Source organism: Pteropus medius, unplaced genomic scaffold, assembly GCF_902729225.1.
Source record: "Pteropus medius unplaced genomic scaffold, Ma_sr-lr_union100, whole genome shotgun sequence".
Classification (NCBI taxonomy): domain Eukaryota; kingdom Metazoa; phylum Chordata; class Mammalia; order Chiroptera; family Pteropodidae; genus Pteropus; species Pteropus medius.
In genome coordinates, this window is record NW_024349803.1 from 8,111,801 (window position 1) to 8,134,919 (window position 23,119).

Here is a 23,119-nt window from a genome sequence, read left to right on the forward strand (position 1 = left end):
GGGCGGCGGTAGGGTGGTGGATGGAGAGAGAGAAAGAGAGAGATTGGAAGAGGGGTGGGGCGTGGTGTGAGTGTGAATGTATTTGTCTGAGTGTTTCAAGGCAGGGCCTCACTAGTTCTTAGAACAACTCTCACCAGCTCTGGCTTGGTTTCCAGTTCATTCTCACTTTTGGGTGGTTGGAGCAGTATGGAGACCTCCAATGTACAGCATCAGCTGAGGCTGGGAGCAGTGATGAGGGAGAGAGTAGAGATCGGAGAGCACAACCTGGCTGGAGTGGGCCCTCAGAGAAGGCTGAGGGAGAAACTGAGGCAGAAGCAAAGTGACTGATGGGGACCATTCACCTGAGCTCAGATGGAGGATCAAGTGGGAAAGGACTATAAATGGGAGATAGGCCTCACCCTTTGGATGGTCTTCTACCCCATCCAGCAGGAAATAGGGCAAGGGGGAGCCTCTGGGGCTGCCACTGAAGGAAAGGTTTCTTTAGGCCAGTAGGCAGGAAGGCCGCTCAGGGTGACAAACACTCCACCCAGCACAGGAATCAGTATTACAAATTGGGGACTACACTACACTTAGGGATGATTTTTAAAACTTTTCAAAGATAAGACCTTTTCAAAAGCATTTCCCTCTATCAGTCTAGGAGTTCCAACATATTAAAAGAAGGTGGCTTTTCTTAAGGTTAGCTTTATCCATTGCCGACCAGGGCTTTAGTAAAATATATACCGTGTGTATCTCATTGTATAGATAAAAGAGCTGCTTGATTTTACCCTGATATGTGATCCATGTTGCACATAAAAATATGTTATTTGTGCTTCTGAGGGAGAGGCAATTTGTGTTTTCCCTGAGGTGAATTATAAACGAGGGTCATAGATGAACAAGAGTCATAGGCAAGCTGTTTCTCGGAGTGCCTGGACTTGGATGGTTTATACACCTGGATGCAGAACTGAGGGAGTGTGACTGCAAGCTGAAAGCTATTTGTAACTGTCACTGCTGTTTCAAGAAAGGTCATCGTTGCCTGCATACACGTGCTTTCACACTTTTATAATCTACAATTTCTTTTCACAGTTGTTTGACCCAAGTGGGTATAACCCTTATGAGGCATCCTGTAGCTCTAAGTTTTAAGCTAATAGCTGGGCACATGTGCTGACGTTTCTGTTTCGGCATTTTATCATAAGAGCATTGGGAGTCACGGATTGTTAACATTCAGAGCAGCTTTCTAGGTCGTGACACCTAAACTCTTCCCCAACGTCAGCTTTCTCTCTCCAACTATCCTAAGAGGTGATCAGTTTACATTTATTTTTCTGAAAATCCGTGATGACAGACGGCTGATTTATTTTGCAGAGCATCTCTGTTCCATTGCGAGGCAGCCGTCACCCATCGATGTAGGCGAGATCTTCTGGACCTTGGATTGGGCACTGCCTTCGTCCCCTCCTCACCTTTGATTCACCATTGATTCACTGCAGGACCAGTGTTCTGCAGGCCAGCAGTTTCAATGTTTAAAGACAACTTTCACATCCTTCCTTAATCACTTACTTTAAGCTAAACATCTGTTGTGTTATCTATTCTCCAAAGCACATGACTTCTTGAGCCCCACTGTCCTGATTGGACATTTCTGAATCTCTCACATTTATTAATACAACTTTCAAAATATGGCAGCCGGAATGAAACAAATGACCTTCTTCCTGGAGCAGGGTTTAGTGGAAATGCGATGGATTTTCTCTTGTGATTGGGATATCATTGATTGTTCACTTGGTTGCAGCCCTTACACCATGAGCTCCTACCAGACTTTTTAGGCACTAAACATCCAATGTTTTTGTTTGTCCCATTAGGAAATGCTGCCCATTTGGGTCTCTTCTTTTCTGTACATAGAAATATGACTTCAGAAATTTTGCCTTGTGGATTAGGCACAGTGCTCTTTCAAGTATAGATCATTTTGAATACTAATCTTTATCATCTCTCAAATGAGGAGTATTAACATAATTGTTGGGCATGTGGGCTCTGGAGTCTTTGCCTGGGTTCAGGTCCTACTCCGCCACTTGCTAGCTGTGTGACATGGGGCAACTGATATAGCTTCTCTGTGTCTCCATTTTCTCATTCATAAAATAGAGAGTGTATGTCTGCGTGACTGTGTTGTCAAGGGTATTAAATGTAGTAGTTCTATTTAGAACAGTGTTTAGCATACAGGAAGTAAGCTATGTTATTTTATTACTATTATTGGAGTTGCCTACCCTACTTTAATGTTATTTTCAAAGCTGTTAAAAAATATATATATATATTCCCTAGTTCTCTGCAGGCTCATAGACTTTTAGATGAAGAAACAATGCCGTTTGGCCTGACTTGTACTTACAGACATGCCGATTCTCATCGCTTTTTCCTTCAGGCTCATGAAGCACTGATTTCACTGTGAAGTTGCGGAAGTAGGAGGGAGTTGAGGTAAAATTTACTCGTTTAATCTTTCTCTATTTTGAAGATCAGAACAAAGCTGTCCACTCCATGGTTTTAAGACCCTCTTTTGCCATGACTGCTCCTTGGTGGTATTCAGGCAATGTCTCTGATGGAAAATTTGTAGGCTCTGGTTCCAGCAAGGGCTGGCCTGGGATGAATGCTATAACTGGATGGTATCTGTAGTTCAGGGTTCTTAAATCTTCCCTGCTCCAATTCTCTTCCTCAAAGGAGAAGACAAGTGGAAGTGAGTAGCTCTGTATCCTCTGTCCTCTGCCAGAATCGTACCTCACCCCCATGAAGGAAGAGGCCTTACTCGTGCTCTGAGTAGTCTACACTGGTTAGAGTTAGTTATTCAGGGGTAGGGCTCTCTCTGTCCACTAGGCTGGAAGCTCTTGACATGCTGATCTGATTTCTTTTAACTGCCTCCATGACCTTAAACAGTAGGTACCCAATGCAGTCAAGAGTCCAGTTGTAAGAGACTCGCTGTTGGGATCAGGTAGAGCAGGGTTGACTCTTGGCTCCACCTCTCCCTTGCAGTATGGCCTCGCATAAGTTTCCTAACTTCTCTGAACTTCTGTTTCTTTTCCATAAAATAAAGCTATTATTTATTATTGTGCCAGTTGTGATAATGTTTCTAAAATACCTAACTCAGTGTTAGACATATGGTAAGTACTTAATGAATCGTTGTCTTTGTTTTGGTTGTTATGAGTAATGTTTAGGAGGCGAGTCTTAAGTCATACATAAGTTGCGCAGTCCAAAATAAGAACAGAATAAATGTGTGGGGGGAATGAGCGTTTTAGAGCAGATGCTTCTGGAGAGCCATCTTAGATTGACTGAATTCTGACACTATCACTCCCCTTGTCTCTACTCCATCGCGACATGATCATAACTCTGTATATCATCTGTACAGACCATCTTGATTGCTCTAGCTCCTCACAGGTCCCCAAATATGACTAAGGTCCTGGTTCGCCCAGTCTTCTCTTTTTCATTCCTGCAACTAAGCATCAGATCCCGATCCAATTTTGACACTAGAGGCCAAACCCAAGCCCACTGAGGTCTGGAATGTGTCTCACTCCTGGACCTCTGGCCAGCATCCTCTTTGCAGTCACCTTTCAAGGTCGCCACTGCCAGTCAGTCCTGCAACCCATGTCAACCCACTACACTCCCTGTTACTGATCATTGACCTTGTATAGGGTCAATGACAGGTGCAGAATCTGCCTTCAACTTCATTACACTGGATGGAGTCCCAGGCTCTACCTTCTCTTTTATTCCTTGACACTGTAGTTGCCATGTTGGAAACCTGGTACCAGCCAACTTTTTTCCAAACCAGAACTATGATATTCCAAATTCCCTGGTTTGGTAACACATGTGGATACAACAGTGTGGGTGCAGGGACCTACAAATATCCCTGATAGTTTCAGTTGGGTGTGACAAAGACTACAGGCCCCAAATGTCTTTGACTCTCCTTAGAGATTTAGAAAGAAGCTACTTTCAACTTAGTGTAAGTGTAGATTCTAAATACTGTTCAAGAGATCAAAAGCTGCCTTAGTAATTAGGGATCTCCCCTTAACTGGAAGTGTACAAAGAGGTGCTGGTGATGCCTGCCAAGAGGGCTCTTGAATTGTGTGGGAAACTGGGTGAAATGGACAGAAATGGGTACTATAGTTTGGGCATGTCCATGCTCTCTGAATTATGTGTGACATAGGACCAGGATGCCAGCATTTTATAGCGATTTATTTTGAAACGATGTCTCTGGTCTTCTGAGAAACTTTCCACACAATTGGCTATAAAGTGCCCAGTTGGAGCCAGACACCTGAGAACCGTTATGATATGGGGTTGGCTGTGGACTTAACAGCTGGACTCCCTAATGGATAAATGATCTTGAATGACTTTGCAGAGAAAGGTCAGTCTGTAGTCTGAAGTCAGCCTGTGGAACGGCCAGGATTCCCTCCAGCCTGTGCCAGAGACCATGTCCCCACCTCTCAACCAAGAGTGCTCTGATTTGAAGCCACATCAAGAAGAGTGGATTTTTCTCTCAGAGGCTGAGGGGGAGAGGGCCAGAGGCCACTTGGACACAAAGGTCTCTCTGTCCTCCACCTCCATTCTGTGGAGAGAATAGAGGGACGATGGGGCAATGGTAGTGATTGCGTACTGCCCCTCACCCCTACCCTGTGGCTCTGGGCTTAGACTTGCCGGAGGTGCTCAGGATGGCCTTTTGAACCGCTTCTCTGGGCAACCTCTGAGCTCTGCTCACTTTGGAAATAACAATAAAGAATGCTCGACAGTGTGGAGTGGAGTGAGGTCTACATGGCGGCTGCTCAGTGAGTGAAACTTAGTGCAGCCTGGCTCTGCTGGGCCAGACATGCACAGGAGGTGGGTGGTTGTCGGGGAGCAGATGGCAGTGGAAAGCTGTAGTCACCACCAAGCCCTGCCGGTGCTCAGTGAGCAGAGATAGAAGGTCATTCAGTTCCCCAAAAGAGGATGCTGTCTGCTGGTGAGCAAAAGGGAACTTGCCTGTGAGGTGAGAATTTGCTCACCCTTGAGTAAAGGGCAGGCTTTGTACCCATGCCCAGTGAAAGGGCCTGTGTACAGCTCTCATGAAGTTAGCCATGCTTGTGCCTGGAGGGGTTGGGGATGGTTCAGGGTCTGAATTTGCAGCAATTATAATGACATACAAGAACAAATTGCTCTGTGGGAGGCCTTGTCCAAGTAGGGTCAATCCTCCGGTTGTGTCAAAAACCAGTGTGTTCTAAAATCATTTGACTTCAAGAAGACTCTGACTGGTATAGACTGTTAGCTCTGGTGAAAGCAAACACCTTTAAGCTAACTCTGGGAGGGCATGGCCTAATGTGTGTATTTTTCAGTTGGAAGACTTTGGAGCTCCCTGCTCTGTGAGCTTACCTGGGTCAGGGATGCTATGCACGGGGCCTAGGAATGTAAAGCCTGCCCAGTCTGTATACCAGTATGGGAGATCCCACAGAGAAGGCCCTAGGCAGGAAGATGTTCTTCCGGCTTCCATGGCGCTTCAGGTCAAATGTTCTAGACAGTGCCTTTTATTCATTGTATAGGTGTGCACCTGATCACTCTTTTCTCTTCTAGAACCCTAAGTGATGGACAGGGATTTCTGGGTTTCTATACCAGACAGTCCTCTATGCATGTCGAGGGCACTAAGGTACGCTGAATATTCTTCCATTTGATTCCCTCGTGATTAGGATCAGGGGCTGCATCTCTGCCAGCTTGTGCAGGTACCCACTTTCCCTGCAGACTGAGCTCCTCAGGGTCCACAAACTTTTACCATAACCTCACATACAGGGCATAGCACACAGTAGGGTCTCAGTGAACACATATGGATTGATCAGTCAAGAATCAATGAATGAATAGGCTAAGAGAGTATAAGTGATCTGCCTAAGGTCACACTGCAGGAAAGCTGGCACTCAGCCTTGCTTTTCTCTTTGTGCGTCCAGTGCATCTTTCATAACTATAGAAGGCCTGTGAGGCCTCATTTCAGGACTAGGGAAGAAGTCTTGAAGTCCATGTCTTTAAGATGACATGACCTATAGCTCTCCTTGACTTGGAGTGTTCCCAAGGGATCTGCAGGGAGGAATCATGTCAAAATTTTCATCTCTGGCCTCACCTTGGGCCATAAATAGAAGATTCGACCTTCTATCCCTCCCTCGCACAGGCAGTGATGCGAAACTGGCATCACATTTCATCTGAGAGATGCTGCCTTTCCTGGTGCAGGGGCCTCACCAGTCCTCCAAGGGCTTCTGCAGCCCTATGGAAACCTAGGTGCTCAGCCTTCAGTTCAGGCCAGATAGAGGCACTGTCTCTTTTTCCGGAAAGTAAAATCCACCCCCTTCCTCCTAGCCAATTAACTCCATCGAAGCAAGAGAAACAAGTACTTTCTACAAACATTGGTGTTTGGTAAAATGTGTAACACTAGGTTCTTTGATGTTCCCCAAATCCCTCTCCACAGGGTCCCTCCTTGTTTTGACTAATCACTTCTTCTTACTAACTGTTATGATTAGGAGAATTGCTTGAGTACAGGCCCAGTGGTTCCAAGACCTTAATGAGCAACACGTGCAGACGTGCTCAGCACGATCCTGGAACCACAGTCACTCTGTTTCTACAGAGAAGTTATTGAAATGGCTCAGGAATAAGAGCTTCCTGCCTCCATGAGAGACCTACCTCCCACTCCCCAGCACCCGGCTCATTTGCATTGCACCTGCATCTTACACACTTAGTGCCTCCACCCCGGGTGGAAGAATTGTGAAGGATGAGCTTTGGAAAGGGCCAGGCCTGCACTCAAGTCCTGATTCCACCACTCACCAGCATTGTGACTTGGGCAAGCTATTTAATATCTCTTAGCTATAGAATTTTTCATATGTCATATGGGGATAATAGTTCTTACCTCATAGGATGTTGAGAAGATTAGATTTTATTGTGTAATGTACCAAAATGCCTAAGACAGTACTTTGCATATGGGGCATATTATCAAACAAAATCCAAAATTCCATACAGAACTCCACTGAAATGAAGACCAAAGCCATCTCTCTGGGTTTTCTTTCTTTTTGCAGATTCTCCTTGCAGAAATCTACCCCAGGCAAATGACCAAAATTAATCACTCACTCAGTGAAACAAACAAGTTCCACTGAATCAGAGCCTTGTCCTTGTGACATCCATGCAGATGATGCAGGTGTCTGTCCACAGGAAACCTATGTCCCTAAGAGTCATTTTAATTTGATTCCAAAGGTGGCATAAAATTGGAATGTTTGAACCCCAGAGCTGTTAGGAAAAGTAAAGCAACATGATTTTCCCAGGTTTCGACATCCTCTCTTCTTTGCCCAAGGTGAACCTCATACATTTTAAGGAGAGGAACCAGGGTGCCTGAGCTTGTAATGGACAGGCACCACTCACCCTTCCAGCCCTTGCTGCCTCAGGCCCCCAGCACAACTCCCTCTTTAGGAGGGACACCTAAGAACTTCACTACCTTCACATTGAGCAAAACAGTGTTCCAAATGTCTGCTGCTCATCACTCAAATTCTAGACAGTCCTTGGTCTGTTTCTTCCAAAAGTCCCAAGCATCTCTAAGCTTCTGCTATTGAGAGGAGGATGCCTCAACAATCTGTTTATTTTGATGCCACTACTTTCCACCAGGTCCCTTATAACTTACTCCTGGTTTCCTGAGTGCACTTGCAGTTATGTGGCTTATAGGACATAGACTGGGACAGACAATATCCAGGGTGCTTCTCCTCAAATGTAGCTCCAACATTGTGTACAGAACCCCTAGATACCATCTCTGAATATTTTGTTATGCATTGATCTTACCCTTTATGAAACATCTGTAACTCTTTTTGTCTGTATCACTTAATTTGATTCTTAACTGTATGTGTTCACAATTCCCAGTCCTCCATGGGTATGGGGTCTTGCCTTACTAAGGATCTGGGTTCCCCAACTTGATGGGCTATAACTTCTATATCTTCATGGCATTCACAGTGCTCAGCCCAGTTCTGGGTATGGGGTCTCTGCTTAAGGAACGAGTGGCTGAATTAATCAGTCTTAATTAGAAGAACTCAGGATTTCAGATCATCCTATAATGACAATGCAAATAATAATAAATAGCAGCTGACCTTTACAGAATTCTTCTGTGGATCAGCCACACAGCCAGATGCCTTGGGCCTACTATCTCCTTAAATTCTCAAAACACCAGTTTCCAGCTGAGAAAACTAAGGCTTAGAAGTTCACCTTCTCATGGTTTGCCAGCAAGGGAGTATTTTTAAATGTGTTTTCTATGACTATTTAGGGGGTTCATTGGTATGTTTCAGAGACCCCTCAGAGTCTCTGAAAAATCATGTATGTGTTCAAGCACATGTTTATTTTTCTCTGAAAAAGTTATTGCTTTCATTAGATTCTCCAAGGGGTCCTACATACAAATGGGACCCTATCACCGGCGTGATGCAGAAAAGCAGTTTCGGCCTACGCAAGGGACCTCCCAGGAAGACATTGCCTCACCATGGTTGTCATTCTCACCAGCTCCCCAGGGGGTAGAGTCCAAGGACACAGACCCTGGTTGTAGCAATGCACAGTTAGCTAGACACTGCCAGCTTGGCACCTTGGACAGGCCTGAAATTTACATCTAAATTCCGAGACCAGTAGATTAGCCTTATTAAGTTTCCTGATTAAAGAATTGGCTTTGGGGGGCTTACCTGTCTCCAGCAGATTCTCCTTTTGATTACTCAGAAGTACTCTTATTTCCAGGTTAATGTCTATAAATAAACTCACCTGCTCTCTCCCACCTACTCTGGCTCTCCGTTAAAAAAAAAAAAAAAAATCGTCTGTCCCAAATCACATTAAAAAGTGGGAGATTCTATCTCAATATGGCAAGTGGACTAGCCCAATGGCTCCAAAACGATCTTTTTTGTTTAACTTTTTGAGGTCTCATTGCCGACCATCCTCCATGCAGCCTGAGCCAGTCTCTCAAGAACATTCTGGAAGACACAGAGCCCCATTCCTGTAACCCAGGACTGACAGTGTTCCCCCCACCTGAACAGAGAATCACAGCTCAGCAGTTTCCCATCCCTTAAAAGGACTGAGTTTTCCTAGCCTTTTAACAGGAAGCTTCAGCAGTAGTAACCGTGGCAACAGATCAGAGAGGCTTCAAAAAAGCCTGTCTGTATGTGATTAAGGGAAAGAAGGATATGGACATAAGAGCAGGGGGCTCAGACAAGGAGACCCTGGCTCTGAGCCCTACCACTGCACTTTCCAAGGGCTTTTGCAGAAGGAGATGGCAGATTTTCTTCTCCTTCTGGCCCCACTCTCTTCTCCCCTTTAAACATTTTTTGACTGGTTGTCTCAACTGGCCTCCTTCCTGAGGATGTTCCTGTGGCCCTTGGTTCTGGACAAATACTTCTAGCAGGGGTAGGGCCCCATACCCAGAGAGTGCAGCCTGAATGGGTAGGAAGTGGTCATAGCACCTTCCTTTAGGTAAACTTATTCAGAGGCAAAACGTGTTCTGGTCAGACTCTTCACTCAGGTACAGGAGAGCTGTTTTATTTCCCACAGCCAAGTCTGTGCCCTCAGACCCTTCCCTGTGGAGAGCTGGGGAGGATGACAACCATGGTGAGGCAATGTCCTCCTGGGAGACCCTTCATGCAGGCTGAAACTATTTGTTAAGGGAGTAAGTGAGTGAATGAGTGAATAATGAATGGGGTCCCAATCATTGTTTGTGGCCCAGACTCAGGTCACCTGTACAGATAGGCACTGTGAGCCGAGGCCTGGGCTGGGCTCTGAGGTAATAAGACATGCCCTCCAGGGGAGGTGGCCAGCGGGAAAGGACACACAGCAGGGCATGTTCAGGTTCTCCTGGCTCTCCGAGTCTGCTCTCCAGGAGAAGGCTGTCTATGTCTATTCCTGCTGCTTGGAAGGAAAAGATTCAGATTTATGCAGTCCCGGACTCAACAACCATGGCTCCCGGAGGCCCCCGCTTATGCCCAACAGATGCATTTGCTCTGGAATGCAGCCACAGATGAGAAGTGGTTGCTTCGTATGAAGGCTGTTTCTAAATAAACATGAAAATCCTTCCTGAATACTCACTTCTTTTCTTCCTAAGTGAGAAGCAAATGAACAGACATGGAACCGCACCAACCAGGGTGGGTCTCCCCAGCTGCCATGGACACCATCATATGAGGGGCAGGGCAGGCTTCTTCAAACCAGCTCCTCACTTGCCACCAAAGCCTCTACCACTCGGGGTCGCAAGCAGTGGGTCCTCATTGCTGCTGCTGCTGCATCCTCCATCAGCCCCAGAGCAGGGCATCCTGTCTTGTGCTGGAGAGGCGTGCACACATGTCACCTGAAGCCTTGCCCACTGAGCAGAGGTTGAAAACCAGGTGGAAGAGGCCTCTCCTAAGTAAAGTGTTAGGCATGGGAATCACGGAGACCAGCCAGCCACTAGCCGCTGCCCACCAGGAGGCCACAGTGTAGTAAGGATGACACAGAGGAAGAGATTCTCACAATGGAATGATGGAATCTGGGTTAGGTGTCCAGGAATGGGCTTATGGAAGCCCAGAGCTGGAATGCATGCCTGGGCATCAGGGAAACCTGGCGAAATGGGTGCTGGATCTTGAATGGTGAACAGGAGTTCGTCAAGTAGACAGGAGGGAAAAAAATTCTGTACAGAGAGAACACTGTGCAAAGGCTTAGGAGTATGGAGGGAGTTCAGTGTGCACAGGAAATCACAAGAATCTTCCCACCAGTCACTCTCTAAGAGGTGAGGGTCAAGTGGCTGGAGATGAGATCAAGAGCAGCAAGACTGTGTGGGGACTTGAAAGATGTGGATAGGAGGGTAAACTTTTAGGTAATTGAGGCTTGAGCTGAGGAACGCTATGACTCCATGTACGTTTTGGAACTTACACTCTGGCAGAAGAGAATGGATGGGAGAGATTCAAAGTGATGTTGGAGAGTTCATTAGGAAGCTTTTGCAACAGAGAAGGAAAATTGATGTCCTTTGTTATGAGGTGGTAGAGGATATAGCATAAGGGAAAGATCTGAAGAAAAGGAGATGATGTGGACAGACTGTGCGTTGTGGGACACAGATGTGAGCTTCAGGGTCTGGCTGGCAACAGTACAGGCTGACAAGGAAGGTAAGGGCTGAGTTGTATTTCCTGGTCTTGTCAGGTAGGAGGCCAAAAGGAAAAGAAGGTGTGGCGGAGGAGTGGGGGAGTAACCAGGCTGCAGTGGCGGAGCAGGGAGAGAGGAGAGCCAGCAGGTGTGGCTGCTTTGGAAAAGCTTGGCCGGAGAGTAAAGAGGAGAGGACACGCAACGTAGAGTTGCCAGGTGACAGTGTTTCAGTTTTAAAATGGCAACGACTTATGCAAGTTTAAGTAGAGAAGCTGGAGACAGGGAGAAAGTGAATTTGAAGGTCAAAGAAGTGAGGAGATCATTGGTGGGGCATGGCGTGCGTGGCCTTTAAAATGTGGCTTGGTCACTGTCCTGGAATGTACTTACCTCTGATCTCTGCCTCCCTGCCCAAGGCTGCTTTCTGAACGACAACCTCAAGATGTCCTGAGGATGCAATAAGATAATATTGTAAAAGGGTTTGCCCCACCCCTGGCGTAGAGCGAGTACTCTATGAATGTATTTATTTTTGAAAAACAGTGATCTGTGGCTGAGTCTGGGATGTTTGCTGGGAAAGTAAGACAAGCAGCAATGACACTGACCACTGGGAGCTTGTGGTCTGAGTCTCATCAGACTGAGCAAACAGATAATGTCTCAGACAGGTACTGGCCAGTACAGATGTTAACGAATAGTACAGTGTGAGGTGAGACTGGCCGGGTGCAGGAGCCCACCTAGTGCTAACTGTGTGCTGATTCAAAACGAGATGGATGTTTATCCCTGGATAGATGGGTGGGGAATTCTTGAATGCTATTTGCAAGACTTCAGTAAAAATGCTTCATGAATCCTGTCCTATCATAAACATGCATGAAAGTTGTGCTTTAGCTCAGACCTAATGGGCTTTGTATAGTACAGTACTGATTTTCTTTCATGTTTTAATAGAATTCGATTTAGTATTTGCTTTCTGCTCTAGCTGCTTGCTGTTGACGGATGCAACACAGAATCCTTCCCTGGTGCCCCCCGACCTTGTTGTTATTCCCTCATTTTGTGTGTTGGCATTTGATTCCTGTCTCCAGCATGAACCACTTTACACATGTCTTCGTTCAGCTGGCGACCGTCACGTGTGTGAATTCTGAATGCATTACCATTCGGAACGGCTGCTCCAACAGACCTAGCACTGGGAGGGGGGCTTCCGGGAAGGATTCATTTCCATCCGTTAGACATTGGGGAGAAGCAAAGCTCGGCTTGGGAACCTGAGGCTGATCTGTTCTGTTCTTGGGCAGGAGATTCTCCAAATGCCCAACACAGTGGCCATTAATTCAGCAACATTTTGTTCTCCTGTAAAGTACCGGGCTTTCTAGAGTTTTCAACACAGCATTTCAACCTTTGCCAGAGTGAGAACAGCAATATGGCTGCCGTTAACCAGTCAGGTCAGAGTTGTCCAGAGGGAAGAGGCTGCCCTTCTTGAGTCCCCGTGAGCCTGGCTGGTTTGTAGGAGAGAGTCTGTTCAAACCATGTGTTGCCTGACCACAAATGTTTGGAGTGCCCTGTCAGTGTAAGTTTGGGGTTGGAGACAGCTTTTCCCTTAGTAGGATAAGCATGGTGCCATGGTTAAGAATGTGAGCTTTGGAATTGGGCAGGTGTGCGTGTTCATACTGGCTTCAGTTCTTATAGACCGACCACAAGATCTGTAGCCAGTCCCCATTCTCAGCTTTAGTTTCCCTTTCTATAAAATTGAGTTAATTATTGTATTTTCCCAGTAGGTTTTATGGGGGAGGGGGGTTTATGTGCATGCAAAGTAGCTAATAGAGTGTCTGGAGCAAACCCCTATGCTTTCCTTGTGTCATAGGGTCAAAAATGGTGGCTGCGTGAATCTCCCACCAACCTTTCTTCTTGTCTTCATGCACTAAAGCTTGTGCAATGTGAATATTCATCTATCCAGGTATTCTGGCAGCCTAACCTACAGAGAGACAAATCTACCACCACACACATACCACATAGATCTCAAATTGTGTGAGATTTTGTGTAGCATGTGAGAATGTGTTAGAGCTTTTGATGTGTCACTCATATCCCTTAGCCCTTAAGTTCTATACCAATTAAGCAAAGACAAAGAATCAAATAAGTGTCCAGTATACATGTATACCATTGACATTAAAGCTGGCTAGAAGATGTGGCTTGGTCCTAAGAACAAAAAGGCTTGAACTAAGGTTTTTGCATCTTCCTTTCCTTTGGCACAAATGATTAAAAGAAGGAGAGCCCCAGTGGGGATGACTAAAAAGGGAGTTTGGGACAGGTTGTCATTTCTGTGCACCATTTTTTTTTCAGCATAAATTGATGCATGGAGATTTGGGGTTGAGGAGGGGAGGAGATGCGTGCATGTGTGAGTGTGGGAACACACCAAAGGTAGATGGAGAGATGTCGGACAAGGAAGTGTGTGCTCAGCCTCACTGGGCCTTTATCTCTTTACAGGTGTTCCATCAGGTCCCAGAAATGTCATCTCCATCGTCAATGAGACGTCCATCATTCTGGAGTGGCACCCTCCAAGGGAGAATGGTGGGCGGGATGATGTGACTTACAATATAATCTGCAAAAAATGCCGGGCAGACCGCCGGAGCTGCTCCCGATGCGATGACAACGTGGAGTTTGTGCCAAAGCAGCTGGGCCTGACTGAGTGCCGTGTCTCCATCAGCAGCCTGTGGGCCCACACCCCCTATACCTTCGACATCCAGGCAGTCAATGGGGTCTCCAGCAAGAGCCCCTTCCCCCCACAGCACGTCTCCGTCAACATCACCACAAACCAAGCTGGTAAGTCTCTGTGCTCTTCTTTCTGTCTACAAGGCTGCCTCTTTGTCCATCTCTGTGCAGAAACAAGCTGCAGCCAGACCCATCAGGCCTCGGGCTTTCTACCAGGAGTGAAGGTGCCAGGTGATGGGCATTTGTGACGATGGAGGAATCGGGTGTACTGTTTCACCTCTGAAAGGGAGCTGGATTCTGAGGGATTTTCTTGTGCCCAGCAGAAAAGCAAAGATGTATTTTCAAGCCAGAGTAGGACACAGTGCTCTGCATCCAGCTGGAGCTCAACAAATGCCCTTGGATAGATAGATGAATGGACAGAGAGATGAATGGGTAGTGAATGGACAAATAGATGGACAGATGAATGGATGGGTAGATAGAAGCCCTGCATAGTCTTGAGAACACTAATGCTACTCTATTAGAAAACCCAATGGAAGAAACTTCCCAGTAATCATGTGATAAAGTCAGTATTGCCTTCATACATTACTTTTCAATTAAAGCCATGTAATTCAAGAGTGCATTCTCCTTTATAGCTTGCTCAGATGAATGCTATACAGTTATAGAGACCTCAGATAGTGGCAATAGATCATTCCTGATAGCCAGTACCTCCCTGTGGCATGCACAGCTCAAAACACATTTTCTTCTCTTCTCTTTATTTCTATATCTCTTACACTTCTAACCTTTTCTCTCTTATTACTTTTCACACCTCTTGCAATGATCTATTTCTTTTTATATCCATTTAACCAGTCGATTCATGTACTTACTCACTTATTTGTTAATTCACTCATTATTAAAAGACAGTTATTAGCATCTACAGTATGCCAAGCTGTGTATTAGATACTGTGAGGGATACAATGATACTGGGACACCATTGTTCCTCCCGTGAAACTCATTAACTGAAGAACTTACAGGACATAGACACAAAGTACAAAGCTGCAAGGTGGTATATTCTAAGCAGTGTGTGCTACTATACACATGCAGGAAATACCAAGTGGATGAGAGAGAAACGAGCACTCTCTCCCTAGGAGTGATGGTGCCAGGCTACGGAGAAGACGTGAACATCACATCTGTAGGCAATGATGGGGGTTGTAGGCAATGGACATGATATTATTTGGAATTATGGATTTTTCTCGATCAACAAATTCTAAAAGGACCACTTGTTAGTGGACTAGCAGGCACTAAGCATTTCTCCTTGCTCTTTCTCCCTCCGTGTAGCTCCCCCTTCTTGACCCCCTCTTTCTTATTCCATCTTCTTTTACTCCTCTCCTCCCCATCCTCAGCCTATTCCACCTCTTTTAATACCAGGCTTCTTTGATAGCAGATGATTCTTGGGTTTAAGCTGTCAGAACTGAGAAGAAAAAAGGTGTCACAGGAGAGCATGACTGTCCAGATGGCTGCGTTGTTGCTGGGAGCGTGTGTGTGTTCGTGTGTGCGTGTTTGTATGTATGTGTATGGTCACGTGTTTACGTGTGTACGTGTTCAGTGAGAAAATAAGAGGGGAAGTGTGGAAGCCTCCAGCTGGTGACCACAGCCCCGGTGCCATGGAGACAAAGGTTGTGACAGTCTGTCTTACCCAAAGAAGAGGGAATGGTAATTTCAGCATCATGTTGAGCGTGTAACATGGGCAGCCTTTGTTAGCAGTATTTTCCTTGCAGAGTTTAAGGCAGAAAACTGGCTGAAATATTTTAGTGTCCCAGCTTCTGGGAATAATAATCCTGCCAGCCTGTCATGTTATGCTGGGCTTGGCTGTCTTTTCTCTCCCTCTCTCTAAGCATGTGCGAACAAACCTGCCACTTATATCGGTTTGCTTTGATTTCTGCCCCTCCCTTTCCTTACCCTGCTATTCCCGAACCTGCCCATCTGCTTGTCTTGCCATCTGCACCTTCCCAGGCTGCGGTGGAGCTGAAGGACCAGGGTTCCTGCAAGGGGCCCTGCATTACCAACACTCCAAATATCGATTTTTATCCTCACCCATTCTCATGCCCTTTGTCCCCAACTCCTCTTATTCTTAACCTTTCCTGATTTTGTTGTCCCAGCCTCATTGTCACCTTTCAATATATGATTTCTCTTTGGGAATTCTGGAATTTGGGTGTCAGAAAGTTTACAACCAATGGGAGAAGCATGCAACTGCTTCTTGGTGACACATGGCTATTATAAAATAAAGATCAAGTCAGCCAGTGGTTTCTAATCTGTGGGCGGAAGGGCTCTGAGGAACGTGGTGCTATCACACTGCTTTGCTGAATCCACATGTGAATGCAAATTATTTTTAATCAACAGATAATTTTTTAAAAAGATGAGAACTTTCAAAATAAGCACTTGAGCCTGTACCTCTGCAAGAACAGTTTAGAAACATGAAAAGCAGCTACATTTTTTAAGGGATGAAGGAGAGACTAAATAACAAGCATCGTTAAAAAAACCTAGTGACTCAAATCCACAAAAGCATAAGGTGGATGGACCCATGTAGCGCCAATAAGTCATGACATGTCTTAAGCCTTTCCAGGGCACCTTGAGCACTTCCATGCTGAGTGAGATCCATGTCAGCCTCCCCACCTCAATCTCATGGTATGGTGTGACCCCTGTCACTGCCTGTGGCCACCGCTGTCTTACTGTTTGCATCATGAGTAGGTGAATGTCAGGTAAACAATTTGATCAAGAGCAGTCCTGGAATCAATCATTAAGTCAGCTGGTAACTGTTTATTGAGTGCCCATTCTGTGTCTGGAACTGACCAAAATGAAGTAACTGGGGACCATTGAGAGGGTCCTGATTGAGGAGGATGTAATACTCATTATAGTTAACACCATGAGTTTGTGTTTCTTTTGAGTTGACTAAGAATATGGAATACATGGACTTTTTTTATCCTCATAATTACCGTGACCTGGGCATTATTGTTCCAACTTTTCTGATAAGGAAACAGAAATTTAAATGGGGTTGGAGAATCTAGGATTAGAAGAGAGTCAGCAGGACATCACCTCTATTTTTGCCTTCCTATTTCCTGCCCTAAAAGGTGGAAAGTCTCTCTGGGCTCCCCATTTCATGGCCTCCGAGTGTGGAGGGGTTATTCAGAGCCAGCCAATGCCATCCTGCTGAAAGTAGGAGACCTCACAGCACCTGTTACCCTTCCACAATTTTCTTGGTAACGCTGAGCATGTAAAAGGCATTCCTCTGCTTCTCTATCAAGATGGAAGATGGGTGTGTGTTTGTTGAGGGGCACGAGCTGTTTGCAAGATGAATTGAATCCTGACAATGGATATAAGGGTCATATGAAAGAAGGTTTTTGGACAAGTTGGCTTCCAAGTGGTTTGGGGGTTGATCCAAAACCTGATACTCATGAACATCCGACTCTATTTTGGATGGCTGCTTGCCACTCTGGGCTGGTCCTCCTTTATTTAGGGTCTACGGACCTCATTCGTGGCTGGGTGTGTAGTTCTTGCTATTCACCAGACACAAGATTGTCATCTCTTTCTTCTAAGGGCTGCCAGGACATGCCACATTGGTGCTGCATCATGCTGCTGTCATGAGCCCTGCCCAGCGGAGTCAGGCAGGTCACCTTAGCTGATTTAGGTTCCCAACAAAAAGGGTTATGGTTGGTCTCAGTCCATCAGAGAAAGTCACCAATAGGCTTTTCTTGACCCCAAGGGTTGTGATCTAGGAAGAGACTATATGAGATGTTATCATCATCTTTTGGTCCATTGGGCACACAGTGGACAGCGTTCTTTCTGTAGAGGCAAGCATGATTGGAAAACACCAAAAAGTCTATTGAATCCTGAGATCCAGAGTCTCCATCTTCTTCTGTGATGACCCCAGTCATGTAGGTAGTCAACTGACTCAAGGATCTTGTACTAATTGGAGAGTATCAGAATAGGATCCTCTCCCAGCCCAGAGGCAGTGGCAGAGAACTATCATATTATTAGCATCTCCAATATGCCAAGCCACTCCATGTTCTTTCTTCACAAAGATGAGGCAGGTCAGATGGAGGAATCAGAGTCAGGGTGCTTTTGGAATTTGCTTAGCACCTCACAGCCAGCAAATGATGTTTTTGGGTTTCAAACTCGTTTGTGGCCATTTTATCCTCTGACTAATCAAAAATCGCATTAAGGTGAGCTGTGTAAGTTGTAAGCTCTCTCTAAGCTATTGCCACATAGCTAGGCCACTTTAGCTGTCAAAAAAATGTCCATCATCTTTGGTCAGGGTTGATCATGAATTATGCAAGCTCAGATTTATGCAAAGTCTTCGGGGATGCAGCCTTGCACTGAATACAGCTGCCTTGAGTTTAAAATAGATCAGATCAGGTGGAACTCTCTCTGTTCCAGTGGCCAAGGGATCTGCAGAGAGGTTGTTATCACCACTAATTCCCGCAGTCACTCTCTGGCACCTGGCCCCAGATTCAGACTGATGGCCGGATCATCTGGCTGTCAGAGAGAATTAAAGTGAATGACAAACTTTACTTCTCTTTTCTGCCTGCCAGACTCAGAGTGTCAGAGCTGGGGAAGGGGACCTCAGAAGAAGTCTTGGAAAAAATAAATAAGACAAATCAGACTAGCACTTCTATAAAATCAACTTGTAGCAAGATAAAGTTGGTGAATTTGGGACCATCTAAGCCAGAGGGAATAAACTCAAAGACCCATGAGGTCAGATAGGCAAGGGAGAGGAGCAAAGCAGGTATCAGACAATAGGGAATGGTGGGGACTGCAGAGAACTGAAGGGGCAGCCCCTACGCAGTTCCAGCACGTGGCACTATGACCAATGTTGCCCAGTCTTATCAGATGAAAATCCAAATTTAAAATATTGTCAACTAATTAGAAATTTTTAAAGCACTTGAGAGCCAAACAAATCCAATTCTGGATTGAGCCTGTCGGCTGTGGTTTGCAACCTCTGATCCAGAGGGCTAATCTGATTTACCCAAGCTTGTAAAGTAAACATACTGTGTTGTTTCAGTCTCTTTCCACCATGAGACAGTCACCTTACTCATCTCTTGGACTCATGGTGGCAGAGATGTAACTGGGGAGTTCTGGGGTTTGTCACTCTCTCTGCTCTTCATGTGACTCAAGTTTATTGACCTTCCATGATCCCCACCTTCTCAACTGTAAAATAGGAGTAATGACACCTGCTTCCTAGGGTTCTTGTGACAATCAGATGAGAGGATAGAAGTCACGCTGTAAACAATGCTGTGCACTGGAGGATGACATCATTTTTGAAAATATGTCTTGAACCTGACAGTAGTTTGCTGGATTTCTTCTTCCTAAACTCTTCCATTCCAAGGCCTCTCAGTATCTTTCTTTGGGACTAATGTCATCCACGTCAGATAAATGACAGGTATCAGTTTGTCCATTCTTCGAGGAAGGAGTAGACACCAGAAAGGAGAGCAGTGAAGTTCACATCCCAATGAGTTAATGATGAGGACAGTAGTGGAGCCAGAACCTGTGTACCTGGCACAGGCTGATCCTGCCACTCAGAGGAGCCTGTCTGTCTTTTCTTATCGTATGTTTGGAGAAGCAGCAATTTTTCCCCTTATTTTCATGATGCCATCGATAGTATTCATATCTGACATTTATAATTCACACAGTCATGTATGGCCTGCTGTGCCAATTGCATGTGAAATAATAACGTATCCACTAACATATCCACTGTGCCCACAACACAGACACACTCCATTACCTTACTTGGTTTAAAAAATACATACACTACTTCTGTTAATAGTCACAAGCCCCTACAGTTTATCTATTTTTAAGGCATTTTTGAAGTTCCTAGACAATTAAAGTTACTGAGACACTACTTTTCCTACAGAAGAATTACCTAGGCCACCAGTTCCTCTGAATACATCATCTAATTTGCATTATTCCTTAGTTAAATATAGTATTTGCATGCATAAAGAATAATCTTTGAATATGAAAGGAATTTTATGATATTGCAATATATTGAGCTCTTTGGAGGAAAGATATTATGTAAATCTCAAAATTAAATATTAAAACAATATTACACCGCTGCCTGTAAAAATTTAGAGTGTTAAGATCCAAATGCTGAAACTAGTTCATTTTTAAGGGCTGGTCTCATTGGAAATTAGGCGAAATTTGTTCAGAGCAGAGAAAAGACTGTCAGAACTTTAAAAAAATTGGAATAAGTTTAAAGAAAACTTTTATTGAAGTTAATAAGAAAAATTTTAAACCATAAGTAAACAAAATTTTCACTGCTCTTAATCCAATTTCATAGTTCGTTTCATTGCTTTATTCTCATTGTTAATTCTGAAAAAAAAAAAAATGTTTTTATCGTTTCTTAAGCCCTGGCATTGAGAAGGAACTTTCAAATGGCCTCAAAAATGTCCTGGCCATTTTCAAATGATGATAGGTTGTCTGCTGAGCTGAGAAGGTCTGCAGGTAGCACTGCCTATGACCAAAGCCGTGGTTTCTACCCCAGCAGCCATGGGGCTCTCCACCTGATGATGAGCTCTGTGGAGAATCAGGCTCTCTCACCTACCCCAGCTTCATGAGGGAGGGACCACATAGTGCTAGGCACAAATCATTGATAAATATTTGCTAGTCTCCTTTAATCCTCACATATGAGTTCGGATATAAGTGTTGGGCTGATGTATGGTGATCAGAATATGTCCTGGTAGTCCACAGGTGGCCAGGCAATCCCTCCAGGTCAGCCAGGTGACTGGGTCTCTTCCTGAAAACATAAGGGAATGATCTTAGGATGATGCCAGGAGCCCTGATCAGAGGAACGCAGTGAAATTCAACCGCACTCAAAAGAGATTTGTTTGTAGTTTGTTTGTTTAAGCACTTTAACTTTGGCAATGTCTTCATTCATTCAACTCAGTCTTTGTGACTACTTTCCATATGCTGACTCACTGGTTTCTGCTCCTGTTCATTTACCTACTCAATAAATATTTTTTGAGACCTTCTGTGCACCATGCATAGCTCCAGGCACTGGGAGCAGAGTAGCAAACAACACACAACAACCCGTGACTTTTGGAGCTTGCATACTAGTCCACAGCACACTGAGACTGGGATCAGAGGCCCAGAGAAGCCATAGTGAGTGTGTGACTCACTGGGACGGGACTCCAAGGGGCCCTCAGCTGGGCTTCTGTACCACGGCCTGCTGCAGTGTCAGCTCCCACTTTCCAAAAGCTAGGATGTAACCACATGAAGTTGCTAGAAAGCAGTTCAATCTGTGGTGGGTGTTGCTATCCAGCGACAGTGTCGGTTCACTAACTGACCAATTTGAACTTCATGTGAACAGATCTCACCTGCTGGGTAACGCAGTAGTTGGTTGGGTGTGAGGAGTCTCTCTGTTCTTGATCCTGAGCAGTGGCTAGTGATGCTGCTAACAGCTGGAGAGCAGCTGAAAGTGCCTTGCCCTGCATCCCTGCGAGGACACCCTGAGGGCACCTGTTTGCTCATTTTACCCCATCTTGGGCCACACACTCTAACAACATGAAAATAGGGCTGCTGGCAGTGAGATTGTAGTTCAGTCTCTTACCCTGTTCAAAGTCCAGATGAGATTACCATAACCTCCATTGCAAAGAGCATCTCTAGTTGGATTAGGAGGTAGTTGCTCTTTACCTTATGGCTCCGCCAAAGTGGGTAGGAGGGAGGAGTCCTAGTGATGCATCCACTCCACGCTCCTCCAGCAAATGTCTGCTCCATGAGCTGATTCTGGTCTCCAGGAGAGCATGTCCTACGTCCATCTTACCAGCTATCGTGCCCCAGTGTCTAGCTAGGTACCTGAAATAGTAGTATTAAACAAATGTTCATTGAATGAACTAATAAATTATCAAATAAATGTCTGACTGAAAATGCCTTACTGTTTCTTAAACTAATCTCAGGCACCAGCAAATGGTGTAGCTTAGGTTGTCTCTGTGGTCTTTCCTTCCTCGGGCATCTTTGGGCGGGTGCTCTGGTTGGAGTTAAGCCCCTACATTCTCCCAGAGGTTGGTAAGACTCGGAACTTCCTGGGTGCATTGTCCTCCCAAAACATGGCCCTGTGGGAGGCACCTGCTATGACCTGGTCTGTCTCCTACTCCCCTGGGCAGGGACCCAGCTGCTTGAGCAAGCAGTTGGGGGTAGCCACGGTGGCATTCCATTGCTGTTGTCTGTCCACCTGCATGCCGGCTCCATGCCTATCATTTTCACAGCACCATCCATGTTAAACAGGCAGGAGCACCAGGGGTTTTCGAATGCAGCAATTAACAAAACAGTAATCAAGCTAAGTGTTTAATTTCAGAAAATTAACATCTTCTCTGAGCGGATATGAAAGATTGGGGAAAAAGGCGCATTAAATGTTCTGGGTAAATAAAGGCAATGCTGGACCACAAATATTTTCCAGTGCAAGGGAGACTCTTTGCCAACCCCTCTAGGCCTTGGGATCCGTTTCCCTCTGAGAGCCAAGCTATAGAATTGAGCTTTTAAATGTAAGTATCCCTTCCTTCCTTCTTTCCTTCCTCGGAACAGAGCAAATGCATTATCTATCCAGAAGAGCTCTGGAGAACATTTGTTCTCCCTGTGAGTCTGCCTGCACCATAGAAAATTCTGAAGTGCATCATCCTTCTCTGAATTGTACTAGTTATAAGCTGGACACAATGAGTTCTTGAATGTGCATTATTTTTTCATGTTCATAGGCCCTATTTCTTCTGATAGACTGAGAGCTCCTCTAGTAACCCCTGCACCTCGGCACAGTGTCCTCTGTTCTGGGATGTCATGGCTGGCTTTACATGATGTTCACAGTCGGGTGGTGCCTTATAAACCAGCAGGCTTGCATTTGTTCATAGAAGTGGGTTTGTATATGGGGAGGGAAGCCTGTGAGGAAGGTGGGTGTGCAGGAGACTGGGAAGAGACAAGACCTCTTGGTGTCCGTTGGCTCATCAGATGCACTGGAAGTGAGTAGAGGCCCAGGATGAGGACTGGGAGGGCAAGGAAGGCAGCTCTGCAGGAGGAACAGGATGACGTTTGAGCACAACAGGCAGCCTTGGGGCTCCGTGACGAGGTGCTACAGCTAAGCAGGGAGGCACGGCTCTCGGGGTTGGGTTGAGTAGGACACTGCCCAAGGGATCACAGGGGAACTGTGTTCTCACAAAGTCACAGGTCCTCAGGGAAGGGACTGGAAATATAGCTTAGTGCCAGCTTTACTACAGGGGTCTAGCAGGCAGCTGACATCAAGAACAAATAAACCAAAACTGGAAAATGGGAGGATGATTTTCATATATGTAGGAGACATGCCAGGGATCCCAGACGTGTTCAAGGATGGTGGCAAGGGGAGGTGGGTTCGGTCACGTGTTCG

At 45.5% G+C, this 23,119-nt stretch overlaps 1 protein-coding gene across 3 annotated transcripts in view; it reads left to right on the forward strand.

Moving 5' to 3' along the window:
- EPHB1 (EPH receptor B1) overlaps positions 1 to 23,119 on the forward strand; it is a 397,032-nt gene that overhangs the window by 275,860 nt on the left and 98,053 nt on the right. For all 3 annotated transcript variants that reach the window (XM_039837214.1, XM_039837216.1, XM_039837215.1), the window contains one exon: positions 13,522 to 13,857. In XM_039837214.1, the coding sequence (XP_039693148.1) occupies positions 13,522 to 13,857 (336 nt within the window). The remainder of the gene's footprint in view (positions 1 to 13,521; positions 13,858 to 23,119) is intronic.